Source organism: Mustelus asterias, chromosome 21 (assembly GCF_964213995.1).
Source record: "Mustelus asterias chromosome 21, sMusAst1.hap1.1, whole genome shotgun sequence".
Lineage (NCBI taxonomy): Eukaryota > Metazoa > Chordata > Chondrichthyes > Carcharhiniformes > Triakidae > Mustelus > Mustelus asterias.
The window spans coordinates 18,371,048-18,385,507 of NC_135821.1; the positions used below are offsets into that span (position 1 = coordinate 18,371,048).

General features: G+C 49.0%; 1 protein-coding gene across 1 annotated transcript; it reads right to left on the bottom strand.

Moving 5' to 3' along the window:
• Positions 1-2,603: 2,603 nt before the first annotated feature.
• LOC144509170 (profilin-3-like) lies at positions 2,604-3,017 on the bottom strand. The gene has a single exon (XM_078237595.1). The coding sequence runs from the start codon at positions 3,015-3,017 to the stop codon at positions 2,604-2,606; it is 414 nt and encodes a 137-aa protein (XP_078093721.1).
• Positions 3,018-14,460: the final 11,443 nt, after the last annotated feature.

Consider the following 14,460-nt stretch of genomic DNA (forward strand, 5'->3'; position numbering starts at 1 on the left):
CGTAAATATGTGGGGTTACGGGAATAGGGCCTGGGTGGGATTGTGGTTGATGCAGACTCGATGGACCGAATGGCCTCCTTCTGCGCTGTAGGGATTCTGTGATTCTAGCATATGTATGTGCCATATGTAAGTAAGTATTCACACATACCTCCTGAGGGGAATGCTGAAGGACCTCTGTTGCTACATCATAGATTGAGTCCTACCTGAGTCAAAGTTTGTCCATTCAACACTAAAAAGATATTAACAAACGTATTCATTATTAGAGTGTTTCCAGCTTTCCCCAAAAGAAACAAATCCCAATCATTGGCCAATGTCAAGTAAATAAAACTCATTTACAACAATCACGTTACACTCTTAACTTGACCTTCGTGTTGGGTGAAGTTTAATCAATCTTGATTGTAGCTGTTCAAAAACCTTCATTATCATAGAATCCCTACAGTGCAGAAAGAGGCCATTCAGCCCATCGAGTCTGGACCGACCACAATCCCACCCGGGCCCTATCCCCATTACCCCATGCATTTACCCTAGCTAGTCCCCCTGACACTAAGGGACAATTTAGCACGGCCAATCCACCTAACCCGCACATTTTTGGACTGTGGGAGGAAACCGGAGCACCCGGAGAAAACCCACGCAGACCCGTGAAGAATGTGCAGACTCCACACAGACGGTGACCCAAGCCAGGAATCGAACCCAGGTCCCTGGCGCTGTGAGGCAGCAGTGCTAACCACTGTGCTACCCTGAATGTGGTAGCAGATGATATTCTGTAAATATAGTAAGAAGTCTCAGAACACCAGGTTAAAGTCCAACATGTTTTTTTGGTAGCACGAGCTTTCGGAGCGCCGCTCCTTCATCAGATGTTGAATGAAGACAGAGAGTGACAGATGTTTGGGTATTAGTGAAATGATGGGATGGGGGAAGGTGGGGTTGAACCATGGTTTTATTAAATGGAAACTCAACTGGCCGAATGTTCATAGTGGCTCCTATTCTAATGTTCCTCGTGTGTGCAATGACCTGCAAGTACATTGGATAATTTCCTGTAGGGGAGCAATCCTCAGGGCCATGAGGATAAGGGAAGGCGAGTGGAACTATATTGGTTTCAAGGAGCCAACACCAATATGATGGGCTGAATGGCCTCCCGCGGCCTCGCCATTCCGAAGATTTTCCAGCGTTTCTCGCCAGTGGAATCTTCCAGTTCAGTGGAAGGCGGTCCCACTGGATGGGTTCACTGGTCAGCTGGCGAGCAATGCAAATGGCCATTGACTTTGGCGGGACTGGAAAATCCCACTGGCAGCCAATGACGAGCCGCTTCTGGAAAATCCGCCATGGTGGTGGGGGCGGAAAGTCCTGGGCAAGGTGTTGACAATGTCGTGTACTGTCTCTAAACCCTGTTATTCACCTCTGATATATTGTCCAAGACTGTGAGCTTATCTACTCAGACTTTGTAGTTTATCACTTTGACTTGCTGATCTCTGATGATGTGAGAGGACTCGGCAGTATCCCATGTCCCCCTCATCCGTAGCGAATAACCGGTGTGTGGGAGGGATGGGGGGGTGGGGGTACCGGCCCCATGCCCTGGATAGTATCATCCCGATTTCTGTTGACTTGGACCTGACTGTCTCAGCGAAATAACTCAACCTTCTCACCTCCGATGTTACTGCTTTTGGGTTTGGAATCATGGAATGCCTACAGTGCAGCAAGAGGTTATTTGGCCCATCGAGCCTGTACCGACAATAATCCCAGCCAGGCCCTATCCCCATAACCCCATGTATTTACCCTAGCTAACCCCCCTGCCACTAAGGGGGAATTTAGCAGATATGGTTAATTCTTGCGAGATGCTGAGGAAGCTGTAGGGAGATGCTGGTTAGATAATTGCTGCAAATGTAGCAGATGGAATTCAGTGTCAATAATGCATGGTGATAATCATAGCATCCCTACAGTACAAGAGGAGGCCATTTGGCCCATCGAGCCTGCACCGTCAACAATCCCACCCTATCCCCAGTACCCCACATGTTTACCCTGCAAATCCCCCCAAAACTAGGGTCAATTTATCATGGCCAATCAAACTAACCCACATATCTTTCAGACTGTGGGAGGAAACCGGAGCACCCGGAGGAAACCCATGCAGACACGGGGAGAATGTGCAGACTCCACACAGACAGTGATCCAAGCCGGGAATCGAACCCGGGTCCCTGGCGCTCTGAGGCAGCGATGCTAACCACTGTGCCACCGGGTGATCAACAATGAGAGTTCAGTTCGCAGCGGCCCCCCCTCACTCCCCACGTTCACCGTCGAGTTGTGACAGTTGAGGTTGTTGTTGTAAGAGGTTTTATTGCGTAATAATGTTACTGCTCTCAGCCAATAGGATGTTGGAGCTGTGGCCCGAGGGGGGTACAAACACGCTGAAGCCAAGCGTGACTGCTGTGGTCACCACCTTATCTGTGGCATCTTTCTCTGCCACTTTGCTTCTTCCTGTGGCAGGAATCTGTGCGCGGCGCACCCTCCTCTCTGTTAACAAAGAACAAATCTACAAGAGTCAGTTGGCGATATTCAACAACTTATTTTAATCCAAATTTGTAAATTCTCCCAAAAGCCCATCCCTCCCTTTAGATGCCCCTCTGTTTCAGGTAGTTGGCCACTTCGTGGACCTTCTTGTTGAGCGCCCCGCCGTGAACCCCCTTTTTGCCCATCACAAACACCATGATCTTGATGGTTTTGCCGATGCAGATGCTCTTGCCTTGGCCGCACTTCATCCTCACGTCCATCACTCCGTCGTTGTTCACCATGAGGTTGTCCCGGATGACGGAACATTTCTTCCCCCCGATGGTGATGCCAGTTTGTAAGAAAGCCTTGCGGTCCTGTCCGATCAACAGGCTGACCTCCTGCGGGGAGATGGCGGCCAGTATACCGCCCGGCTTGGAAGCCCAGACGGACTTGTTGTCCGCGTGGCCCACAACGGCAGCATCTTCCACATTCTTATCCTTCAGTATACTGTTGATGTAGATCTTCCAGTCTGACATCTTCCCCTCGGATCTAAGGTTGGTTTCAAACACAAACTCGCGGCAAGTCCTGTCTCACCAACAGCAGCTCCTTAATGTCAGGGCAGCTCACAGCCCTCGAGCTTTGTGAGGTCAGTGAGTGACATTATCTCACTCGTGACATGCCCCAAGCCATCACTTCACAATGACAACGCTCTTTATGAGTTCACCTCCTGTGTTCTCCTGATGAGTTACACATCTTCCTAAAGCAGCAATGTTTCAATCGTTTGGAAGATTTATTGTGTTTGTTGAGGAGCTTGTTTAACTCCTCTCTCCCTCACTCCCTCCCTCCCTCCCTCCCCTGAAGACCCTGACTTACACTTGGATATACTGCCCTTGGTTTTAAAAAAAATTTCATTTATTATTGTCACATCCATACAAACCTGCAGAAAGAGGCCATTCAGCCCATCGAGTCTGCACCAACCACAATCCCAACCAGGCCCTATTTGCATAATCCCATGCATTTACCCTAGCTAGTCCCCTTGACACTAAGGGGTCAATTTAGCACGGCCAATCCACCTAACCCGCACATCTTTCAGACATGTATTAGTATACAGTTAAAGGTATGTTTGCTGAAGTTTTATTTATTAATGTCACAAGTAGGCTTACATTAACATTGCAATGAAGTCACTGTGAAAATCCCCTAGTCGCCACACTCCGGCGCCTGTTCGGGTACACTGAGAGAGAATTTGGGATTGCCAATTCACCTAACCAGCATGTCTTTCGGAGTGTGGGAGGAAACTGGAGCACCCGGAGAAAACCCATGCAGACATGGGGAGAACATGCAAACTCCACACAGACAGTGACCCGAGGTTGGAATTGAACCCGGGTCCCTGGCGCTGTGAGGCAGCAGTGCTAACCACTGTGACACCATACAGCTCACTGTGCGCTGTAGACACAAAACACAAAGACACAAAGTTCGTAGAGTACTGGGGGGTTTTCACAGTGAGTTAATTGCAGTGTCAATGTAAACCTACTTGTGACACTAATAAATTAACTAAAAACATAGGGGAGAAGGAAAGGAGAGGGTGCAGAATATAGTATTGCAGTTACACCTAGAGTGTAGAGACAGATCAGCTCAATATAAGGTAGGTCCATTCAAAAGACTGACAGCAGCAGGGAAGAGACTGTTCTTGATTCAGTTGGTACGTGACCTCAGGCTTTTGTATCTTTTTCCCAACGGAAGAAGGTGGAAGAGAGAATGTCCGGGGCGCGTGGGGTCCTTAATTATGCTGGCTGCTTTGCCGAGGCAGCGGGAAGTGTAGACAGAGTCAATGGATGGGAGGCTGGTTTGCAGTCATAGCTAGGATGTCGAGAAAGACCAACTTAAGTGAAAAGAGTACGGTTTTAAAAGCATAGAGTGAGAGTAAAAGATTGAATTTGAGGGCATGCTGGGGACAGCTCGCAAGAAGTCGCCTCACTCCGATGCCATCGGTTTTTTAAAATACATGGACAGCCCCCTCTGCCAAACACTCAATATTCTGGCCAGGAATTCTCCTCTTGTGGGGCTGGCATGGTGGCACAGTGGTTAGCATCGGTGCCTCACAACGCCAGGGATCCGGGTTCAATTCCCAGCTCGGGACACTGTCTGTGCGGAGTTTGCATGTTCTCCCCGTGTCTGTGTGGGTTTTCTCCGGGTGCTCCGGTTCTCTCCCACAGTCCGAAAGACGTGCGGGTTAGGGTGCATTGGCCATGCTAAATATTCCCTCAGTGTACCCGAACAGGCACCGGAATGTGGCGACAAGGGGAATTTCACAGTCACTTCATTGCAGTGTTAACGTAAGCCTTACTTGTGACACTAATAAATAAAACTTTAAACTCAAGTCCCTGTTTTTGAGATAGCCGGAGAGATTTTGTTCGCCCTTTATCACGAAGTCGGTTGTGAACCTGCCAAAGTTATCCCTGATGATTAAGCAGCTCTTTCTCTTCGTGGCAATGCCAATCGGCAAGCTCTCTGTATCAGAAAGAGGTGGAGCCCTTGTGAAATCAGTGCCAAAGCCTCACCCAGAGGGGCTGTCCATGTATTAAAAAAAACACAGATGGCATCGGAGCGTGGCGACTTCTTGCGAGCTGTCCCCAGCATACCCTCAAATTCAATCTTTTACTCTTATTCTATGCTTTTAAGACCGCACTCATAGAACATAGAACAGGCCCTTCGGCCCACGATGTTGTGCCGAGCTTTATCTGAAACCAAGATCAAGCTATCCCACTCCCTATCATCCTGGTGTGCTCCATGTGCCTATCCAATAACCGCTTAAATGTTCCTAAAGTGTCTGACTCCACTATCACTGCAGGCAGTCCATTCCACACCCCAACCACTCTCTGCGTAAAGAACCTACCTCTGATATCCTTCCTATATCTCCCACCATGAACCCTATAGTTATGCCCCCTTGTAATAGCTCCATCCACCCGAGGAAATAGTCTTTGAACGTTCACTCTATCTATCCCCTTCATCATTTTATAAACCTCTATTAAGTCTCCCCTCAGCCTCCTCCGCTCCAGAGAGAACAGCCCTAGCTCCCTCAACCTTTCCTCATAAGACCTACCCTCCAAACCAGGCAGCATCCTGGTAAATCTCCTCTGCACTTTTTCCAGCGCTTCCACATCCTTCTTGTAGTGAGGTGACCAGAACTGCACACAATATTCCAAATTTCCAAATCACTTAAGTTGGTCTTTCTCTCCATCCTTACACCCAAAACCAGTTGTATTGCAACACCGTAATTCAGCACAGAGCAGGGTTCGGAGCTGCAGCCAGCTGAATCTCTCTGGACTCAGTATCACATTCCTACACGCCAGCTTACACAATTTAGAAATCTCTGAAGCAACCCAGAACCAAACATGCGATGAAGGCCTGTGGAGAAGGCCGCTGTTTCATGGCAACTGGATTTCAGAAATAAAAACAGAAAATGCTGGATAAACTCAGCAGGTCTGGCAGCATCTGTGGAGAGAGAAACACAGTTAATGTTTCGAGTCCGTATGACCCTTCTACAGAACTGAAAAGGGATAGAAATGTGATGAATGTGATGTGAACAACCACAATAATCTATAACCCTTAATGAATACATATAAGACGTCCCAGTCAAACCAACCTCCACAAACAACCCTTTAAACAGGTTCAGCACAGTTTAGACTATGGGCGGCACGGTGGCCCAGTAGTTAGCACTGCTGCCTCACAGCGCCAGGGACCTGGGTTTGATTCCCGGTCTTGGGTCACTGTCTGTGTGGAGTTTATACGTTCTCCCCGTGTCTGTGTGGGTTTCCTCCGGGTGCTCTGGTTTCCTCCCACATTCTGAAAGACGTGCTGGTTAGGGTGCATTGACCCGAACAGGCACCAGAGTGTGGCGACTAGGGGAATTTCACAGTGACTTCATTGCATTGTTACTTGTGACTAATAAAATTAACTTTATGATACTGGGGTCAAGGCCGATAGTTGAATTCTGCTCTTGAAACTCAGAACAGTCCGGAAAGGCATGCTGGTTAGGGTGCATTGGCCATGCTAAATTCTCCCTCAGTGTACCCGAACAGGCACCTGAGTGGGCGACTAGAGGAATTTCACAGTAACTTCATTGCAGTGTTACTGTAAGCCTACTTGTGACTAATAAATAAACTTTAACTTTACTTTGAATTATATACATGGAAGGGGGGGATGCGGCAGAATGGAAAGTCAGTGATAGGTTGGAGTTAAGGAGAGATTGACTAAGATGTCATGGACTTGAGACAAAGGGACTGTTAATGGTTAGGGACTGAAGAGTGTGTTAATAGCGGCAAAGGTAGGATAGCAGAATGTGTTGTTATGGTTCAGGTCAGAAACTCCAAAATGTTCTATGGAGTCCGTCTGGATCATAAGTTTTGCATCTTGAATTTGGTAAGGGTAAGTATGATAGGTTTCACTTCAGGTGTGATTCAAATGACCCACTAGGGAGCTTTTACCAAACAAGGTTTATTTAAGAATATAGTTAACATGTATAGTCAGAAAATTAGCAATAACTTCTAATAATTACAAACAAAAACAAAACAACCCCAATAATGTATAACCCTTAATGAATATATATAAGCCGTCCCAATCAAACCAACTACATAAACAACCCTTTAATCAGCACAGCTTAGACTACTGCTCACGTGATACTGGGATCGAGGCCGTTAGTTGAATTCTGCAGTCAAATGCTCTTGAGACTCAGAACAGTTTGAAGACAAGACAGCTTCCCAGAACACCCGAGAGACTCTGGTCCCGCCCCCAACAACAGCAGATGTTCACCCCTCAGGAAAACAAGACCATTTTCTCAGCTAACCAACGGAATTTTCAAAACAACAGGGAGAGGAGGGAAAACACTTATTTTTAGCTTGCTGTTCCGCCTAAAACTAAAAACGCAAACCTGCAGCTCCAAATTGAAACTGAAACTGAATTCCCTGTCACCTGCGCTGCCCACAGTTTTTTTCCTCCTCCCAACAATGACATCACCTAAGGCTGTGAGCATGAATTAAAACAAAAAGCTTCGAGGTATACTCACATCACAGTGTTAATAGTGGAACAGAGGTCAGTGCTCAGTGAGAGCAACACTGAACAACAAGGGACAATGACCATGTGGGGTAGGGGTGGGGTTCTGTTGGGACAAGTCGAGGGATCCGAATAACAGAAAACAAAAGGGAGGGGGGGGGTCCATGATGGAGGGGAACATTCACAGTCTCAAGTTGTTGACTTCAATGTTGAGTCCTGAGGGCTGTGTTGTGCCTTATCAGATGATGAGATGTTGCTCCCCCAGTTTGCATTGAGCTTCATTGGCGCATTGCAGCAGGACAGACGTGTGGGCGTGAGAATTTCAGTATGGTTAAGCGTGAGGTGGTATCTTTTGATGGGAAGAATAAGGAGGCCAGATAATCCTGGGAAAATAAGGGTCCAAATGAGAGAGCAGGTCAGGGAGGGGCTGGGGGGGTACAGATAACCAAATCTCTGTAAGTAGCAATTCAGGGGGCAGGCAAGTTCCTTTCTAAAGAAGTGGAAAGCAGAGATGTGAGGGGCGGCAAGGTGGCACAGTAGGTTAGCACTGCTGCCTCACAGCGCCAGGTTTGATTCCTCGCTTGGGGTCACTGTGCAGAGTCTGCACGTTCTCCCCGTGTCTGCGTGGGTTTCCCCCGGGTGCTCCGGTTTCCTCCCGCAGTCCAAAGATGTGTGGGTTAGGTGGATTGGCCATGATAAATTGCCCCTTAGTGTCAGGGGGATGAGCTAGGGTAAATGCATTGGGTTATGGGGATAGGGCCTGGGTCGGTGCTGACCTGATTTTTGGGCGGCACGGTGGCACAGTGGTGAGCACTGCTGCCTCACAGCGCCAGGGACCCGGGTTCGATTCCAGCCTTGAGTGTCTTTCTGTGCGGAGTCTGCACATTCTCCCCGTGTCTGCGTGGGTTTCCTCCGGGTGCTCCGGTTTCCTCCCACAGTCCAAAGATGTGCGGGTTAGGTGGATTGGCCATGTTAAATTGCCCCTCAATGTCAGGGGGACTAGCTGGGGTAAATGCATTGGGTTATGGGGATGGGGCCTGGGTGGGATTGTGGTCGGTGCAGACTCGATGGGCCAAATGGCTTCCTTCTGCACTGCAGGGATTCTATGATTCTATGATATTCAGCACTTATAAAAGCTTGGCTAGACCAAACAGAAACTACTGTGAATAATCCCACTATCCATCATTATAAAGACCCTGGAGAAAGTGCAAAGACTCGCCACAAAGACTCCAGCGCTAAGAGTTTTATAGAGCAGGAAAGAATGTGAAATCTGGATTCTTTTAAGGGAGGAATGAGGGTTAAATTTAAAAATTATTTATTAGTGTCACAAGTAGGCTTACATTAACACTGCAATGAAGTTACTGAGAAAATCCCCTTGTCGCCACACTCCGGTGCCTATTCGGGTACACTGAGGGAGAATTTAGCATGGAATGCGCCTAACCAGCACGTCTTTCAGACTGTGGGAGGAAACTGGAGCACCCGGAGGAAACCCATGCAGAGGGGTGACCTGATGTTGAAGAATCTGAAAGAGATTTAATGGGTAGACAGAACAAAGATGTTTCCACATAGAATCGCTACAGTGCAGAAGGAGTTCCATTCGGCCCATCGAGTCTGCACCAACCACAATCCCACCCAGGCCCTATCCCCGTGACCCCACGTATTTACCCTGTTAGTCTCCCTGACACTAAGGGGCAATTTATCATGGCCAACACACCTAACCCGCACAACTTTCGGACTGTGTGAGAAAACCGGAGCACCCGGAGGAAACCCACGCAGACACGGGGAGAACGTGCAAACTCCACACAGACAGTCATCCAAGGCCAGAATCTAATCTGGATCCTTGGCGCTGTGAGGCAGCAGTGCTAACCACTGTGCCACCATGCCATTGATCCAGAAGGTTCTGTAAGATTGGGGGCAAAGGTTTAAGCATTAAGGTGAGCAATGTTTACCTCGATGTTGAAAGTTGGCCTGAATGGAGATAGGATCATCAAGCAACCCATTCCTGAAGGCAGGATTCAAAGGGCCATCTTAGCCCAGTCAAAACACAGACTGGAGCCATGGCCATGGAATGCCTCCGATCCAAAAATGAAAATTGATTGAGAGAGCAACAGACTGAAACAGTTGATGTTAGAATATAGAATCATAGAATCCTACAGTGCAGAAAGAGGCCATTCAGCCCACCGAGTCTGCACCGACCACAATCCCACCCAGGCCCTATCCACATATCCTTACATATTTTACCCACTAACCCCTCTAACCTACGCATCCCGGGACACTAAGGGGCAATTTAGAATGGCCAATCAACCCAGCCCGCACAGCTTTGGACTGTGGGAGGAAACCGGAGCATCCGGAGGAAACCCATGCAGACACGGGGAGAATGTGCAAACTCCACACAGACAGCGACCCGAGCCGGGATTCGAACCCAGGTCCCTGGAGCTGTGAAGCAGCAGTGCTAACCACTGTGCTACCGTGCTGCCCGGAATATGGAATGATTTACTCCTGTTCCAAGCTGCAGAGTTTTAATGTCCTGTCTCATTACAAAGAGGTTGCTTGCTATGGCAAACTATGTCCCCTTTCAATGTTTGTATGATTTTGCTTTGTGTAATATTATAAAGATCTTGCTTAGGTGAGAAGACTCACTTTTCCTTCAGTTAAGTTCAGTAATTTTTTTTGATTTGATTTGATTTATCATTGTCACATGTATTAGCCTACAGTGAAAAGTATTGTTTCTTGTGCACTATACAAAGCATACCATTCATAGAGAAGGAAAGGACAGAGTGTAGAATGCAGTGTTACAGTCATAACTAGGGTGTAGAGAAAGATCAACTTAATGCAAGGTAATTCCATTCAAAAGTCTGACAGCAGCAGGGAAGAAGCTGTTGAGTCGGTTGGTATGTGACCTCAGACCTTTGTATCTTTTCCCCGATAGAAGAAGGTGGAAGAGAGAATGTCCGGGGTGCGTGGGGTCCTTAATTATCCTGGCTGCTTTTCCGAGGCAGCGGGAAATGTAGACAGAGTCAATGGACGGGAGGCTGGTTTGCGTGATGGATTGGGCTACATTCACGACCCTTTGTAGTGTCTCGCGGTCTTGGGCAGAGCAGGAGCCAGACCAAGCTGTGATACAACCAGAAAGAATGCTTTCTATGGTGCGTCTGTAAAAGTTATGAAGGTCATGGCTGACATGCCAAATTTCTTTAGTCTCCTGAGAAAGGAGAGGCGTTGGTGGGCTTAACAATTATTTGAAAAGGCGCCTGCAAAAGAAAAGATGATGTGATTCACTGGGTTTCTTTGTAAACATGCGAATGTAGATAATTTTATCAGTTCGTTATTGTTCTTACTCTAACTGCAGTTTAACTGATCCTTTCAAATTTGTGAAAACCAGACTGATACAGTCGGAAAAGGATGGATTTTTCTGAGATCTTGCCGAATTTAAGAACAGGATCTTATTCAATGTCCATTGTCCTCATTGGCTGGCTGAAACCCTCCCAGACTGACATACTGTCGTGGGGGTGGGTTGGGGAGAGGGGATGTGGGATAGGCCTTCTGTCCCAGCCGGGGAGGAGGGAGGGATCGAGAGGCCTCGGTCGAGCAGGGAGGGTGGGGGTGGGTTGGGGTGGGGGTATGTGCGATAGGCCTTCTGTACCAGCCGGGGAGGAGGGAGGGATCGAGAGGCTTCGGTCGGGCAGAGAGGGGGGGGGAGAGTTGGTAAATTAGCGGCCGGAGAGGGGGCGAGTTTGGAATCGGAATGGACGGTGTGGCGTGGGGAGGAGATTGGACAATGGGCGGCACGGTAGCACAGTGGTTAGCACTGCTGCTTCACAGCTCCAAGGACCTGGGTTCGATTCCCGGCTTGGGTCACTGTCTGTGTGGAGTTTGCACATTCTCCTCGTGTCTGCCTGGGTTTCCTCCGGGTGCTCCGGTTTCCTCCCACAGTCCAAAGATGTGCGGGTTAGGTTGATTGGCCATGCTAAAATTGCCCCTTAGTGTCCTGAGATGCGTAGGTTAGAGGGATTAGTGGGTAAAATATGTTGGGATATGGGGGTTGGGCCTGGGTGGGATTGTGGTCGGTGCAGACTCGATGGGCCAAATGGCCTCTTTCTGTATTGTAGGGTTTCTATGATTTCAGTTTGGAGAGTGATTGGAGGCCACGGGTGGGCGGGATGACGGGAGAGAGGAGTGGGAATGAGGGTCTGGAGGAAGGTCACTCGGGGCCTGGTGGTATCTCTTGGTGAGTTGTGGGGTGTGGTGAAAGCAGGTAGGATGAATCCAGTGGCAATCTCCTGGGTGCCCCGAAGTCTGGGAAACCAGACTGGCGGGGGTCAAATTAACATTTAAAACAGAGATTAAATCTTGAGACACACAATCTCATTATAGGGATTCTATGATTCTTAACGGCCTCAGTTATGTTGGGGGGGGGGGTGGGGGGGAGCACCCCAGGGTGTGTCTCTCCCCCTCCCCCATTAAATTCACTGCGCAGTTGGTTAGGAAAGATACTGGCAGAATTTTATCGCCCCCCCGCCCCACCCCCACCTCACCTCACCTGTCTGAGGACAATAAAATTCTGCCCCCTGTCTTACCTGAAGAATACTTCCCTATCTACCCGGGACCAGTTTGTGTCTCTGAAGACCCCCGTGTCACAGCCTCTAAACTGAGTTTGAGCTTCTCATTTACTCCTTCAAAAGACATGAATTCGGAGCAGGAGTTGGCCATTCGCCGCCTTGGGCCTGCTCCTCCATTTGAAACAGGTCATTGGCTGTTCTGACTGTGGCGTCGAGGCCACTTCCTCCCCCCTCCCCTCCCCCCAATAACCTTTGACTCCCTGTTCCCAATTGTCTCTTGCACTCTTTGGCGGGAATTTTACCCCCCCCCCCCCCCATGGGAATCGGAGCGGGCACGGGGCAGACCATGGGAAAGTCAGTTGACCTTGAGCGGGATTTTCCAGTTTTTGGATGAGCAGGGCCGTAAAATCTCACCCTTTGTGTTTACGTCTAAAGTTCTTATTTAGACAAGAGGCCCTAACATCTCCCCCATTCCTGATGCCCCCATATAGTGGACTCGCCAACATTTAGGGCATTTAAATGGTCATTGGATAAACATATGGATGATATTAGAACATAGAACAGTACAGCACAGAACAGGCCCTTCGGCCCACGATGTTGTGCCGAGCTTTATCTGAAACCAAGATCAAGCTATCCCACTCCCTATCATCCTGGTGTGCTCCATGTGCCTATCCAATATAGTGTAGGTTAGATGGGCTTTAGATTGGTTTCACTGGTCGGCGCAACATTGAGGGCCGTAGGGCCTGTACTGCGCTGGAATGTTCTATGTTCTATGTCAACTGTGATTTTCCCTGTTCCCTGTAAGTGCAGCAGTTTTAGTCCATTCCTCACCTGGACAATCTCGATCATTCTGAATTCTGCCCCTCACCCTGTCTTTAACAGCGTGAAACTAATTATGATTCTTTCTGACTGATACCCCGTACCCGTACCCCTACCAACCCCACTTTTATCAGTTTAAAGTTCTGTTCATCACCCTTCTTTCCTTTCCCAAGGCTAGGTTTGGTTTAGAATCATAGAATCCCCACAGTGCAGAAGAGGCCATTCGGCCCATCGAGTCTGCACCAACTCTCTGACAGAGCACCTTACCCAGGCCCTCTCCCCCACCCTGTTCCCAGAACCCCACACATTTCCCATAGCCAATCCACCTAATCTGCATATTTTTGGACACACTAAGAAGTCTCACAACACCAGCTTAAAATCCAACAGGTTTATTTGGAATCACGAGCTTTCGGAGCGCTGCCCCATCATCATCTTCCTGAGGAAGGAGCAGCGCTCCGAAAGCTCGTGATTCCAAATAAACCTGTTGGACTTTAACCTGATGTTGTGAGACTTCTTACTGTGCCCACCCCAGTCCAACGCCGGCATCTCCACATCATATCTTTGGACACAAAGGGTCAATTTTGCATGGACAATCCACCTAACCCACACATCTTTGGGGTGTGGGAGGAAACCCACGCAGACATGGGGAGAACGTGCAAACTCCGCACAGTCACCCAAGGTTAGCCACCTTCTTGAACCGTTGAGGTCCATGTGATGTAGGTACACCCACAGTGCTGTTAGAGAGGGAGTTCCATGATTTTGACCCAGCAACAGTGAAGGAATGGCCAATATATTTCCAGCATGTCGTGGCATCCCATGTATCTGCTGCCCTTGTCCTTCTATCATAAAATCATGGAACCCCTACAGTGCAGAAGGAGGCTATTCGGCCCATCGAGTCTGCACCGACCACAATCCCATCCAGGCCCTATTCCCGTAATCTCACATATTTACCCTGCTAATCCCCTGACAATGGGGTCAATTTAGCATGGCCAATCAACCTAACCCGCACATCTTTGGAGTGTGGGAGGAAACTGGAGCACCCGGAAGAAACCCACGCAGACACGGGGAGAACGTGCAGACTCTGCACAGACAGTGACCCAAGCCGGGAATCGAACCCGAGTCCCTGGCGTTGTGAGGCAGCAGTGCTAACCACTGTGCCACCGTGCCTTCACTTGACTGTCCCTCTTCCTTACTGTTGCTGATCTATGAAGTGAATTGCGTGCAGTCTTTTTCCCCCAAGACTGTTTGATGACAGCCTCCTCTTGTCCGCCTGCCTCTGGCCTCTGGCTGAGGACGTGCAGAGCGTGTTGCTTTAAGCCCCAGTCCCAGTCTCCAGGAGCAAAGCGCTGGCCGCAGTGTCGGGAGTGGAGCAGTGCCAGGCTCTCTCTGTCTATGTCCGGCAGCCGCTGGGAGAGTGGGGGTGGTGCAGGCAAACAGCACCGACTGATCGGCAGAGCAGTGTGTGCCACAGGGCCCCCTGATTGGACGAGCTGGTATTTGGAATGTGATTGGGTGGGGAATCCAGGAAGTGGCGGTTGCCCCAGCTGTTGCT